Source organism: Trichinella spiralis (genome assembly GCF_000181795.1).
Source record: "Trichinella spiralis strain ISS 195 chromosome Unknown Scfld6002, whole genome shotgun sequence".
NCBI lineage: Eukaryota > Metazoa > Nematoda > Enoplea > Trichinellida > Trichinellidae > Trichinella > Trichinella spiralis.
Genome location: NW_003532941.1, coordinates 192 through 1,892, shown reverse-complemented (window position 1 = coordinate 1,892; position 1,701 = coordinate 192). Strand labels below are relative to the sequence as shown.

The following is a 1,701-nucleotide window of genomic DNA, read 5'->3' as shown; positions in this document are numbered from 1 at the left end:
AAAATCTGTGCACAGAGAAGCCACCAGCAATAATATAAATGCTTTAGTCTCAATCAGAGAAAAGTAAGATTTCAGATAAATCTTGAATAATTGCCACCAAATGAAATTAGCTAATTTAATGCACCAGAATTTCAGCGCTTTATCAACACATTTATTTTTTCTTTAACATATTCACAATATAAGTTAATGACTTAAAATACTTCTATAAACTTCTACGATTCAATCACAATCACTGCTGAACGAAACACTAGCCGTTCTTACTACAAATGCGCCAAGACATTAATTCTGACTAACAGATCCTTCACGAATCACTACGAATTACATTGACACTTTTATAATTGAATAGGCAGCTGCTCAACTTTTCGTTAGATTGTCCAGATATTTCATTACCATCGATACGTACAAGCCGCGAGCACTTTGAAGACCTAAAATAAACTTCGCTTTACAATTTTAAAATACAATATGATTAAAACAGTTCTATATTTAAAATAAAGAATTTTATATTAAAACACGGATATAATCAAACTTTCGATTACATGTTAATTGTCAATGTCAGTGAATACCTGCGATTAAAAAAATCAACGCGTTATATCCGTGAAAAAAGCCAAAAGTTTTGATTTCATTGCTTTGAGTAAGCCAGCATGCAATAGCAGCGTTAATCAGCCCACATGTATACAGCTGCATATTTCGAATCCAAAGCGAGACACGTGATATTTTTGAGCATAACCTCACAATAAACACATAAATTATAAATTTTTGAACATTTATTGAATAACAAGAGTTACTGTTGAATATATATATCAACACATAAGAATCTCTAAATACTCTATGGATAATTATAATTTTATAAAAAAATTAAAATAAGATTGAACATAAAAAGGAAAGGATTACCAGCAAAACCAGCAAGAAAACAATTAATCGTCACTACAGAAAGACCAATGAGCAAACTCTGGTTAGGAGCATTTTTATCAACCACTATTGGAATTGCTTGGTTATAATTTTCCACTTTTCCATTAACAGTACCCAAATAAGCCATTGACACGCCTACTGATACTAAGCAAATGGCAATCCAACGTCTGCAGGAAAAAGACCGACCCAAAAGCAAGACCATAAAAATTGCTGTTGTTACAACTTTAAACTGCGTCATCACCTGAAAAAAACAAAAAATTTTTCAATTGTATCATCAAAACCATCCGTCCAACACAATGCCATTCTGTCATTTTTAATACTCATTTAATTTTTAATTGTAATTATCAATTTTAAAAAATTAATTTAAGATGCCAAATAGCAGTCGGCTTTTATTATTATTGATTTGAATATTATTTAAAAATACTGAAGTTTTACCAGAAAACTTCTTTAACCTTGACATTTTGTACTTGTTATTCGACATCAATCGATATGGGCCTTCATTAATACAGCTAAAATCAACATACTTCATGCATTTCTAAGTCATAAATTATTAAGCAAAATACAAACTTAATTACTGCAAGCTGCATTTTTTTGCTTTCGAAAATAAATTTAAAATTTAAGAATAGCATCGCAGATGATTTTAAAAATTAAATTAATACTTTTATCACTATTTCGGAAACGAATTTCATAGTCTTAATCAAAATTATCACAGACATTTTTTTTCTTTTTTGATACATGTATACATGAATGAATGCTAAATAAAATGTTTTCTTAGAAAAATAAATTATGTAT

At 29.2% G+C, this 1,701-nt stretch overlaps 1 protein-coding gene across 1 annotated transcript; it reads right to left on the bottom strand.

Annotated features, from left to right (window-relative positions):
• Window positions 1-301: 301 nt before the first annotated feature.
• Window positions 302-1,444, bottom strand: Tsp_15212 (putative CMP-sialic acid transporter; the record flags this gene model as incomplete). The annotated part of the gene is made up of 6 exons (XM_003366442.1): window positions 302-425; window positions 584-727; window positions 786-817; window positions 974-1,150; window positions 1,191-1,213; window positions 1,345-1,444. Coding segments are annotated over 6 exons (600 nt in total), but the record flags the coding sequence as incomplete, so codon positions are not given.
• Window positions 1,445-1,701: the final 257 nt, after the last annotated feature.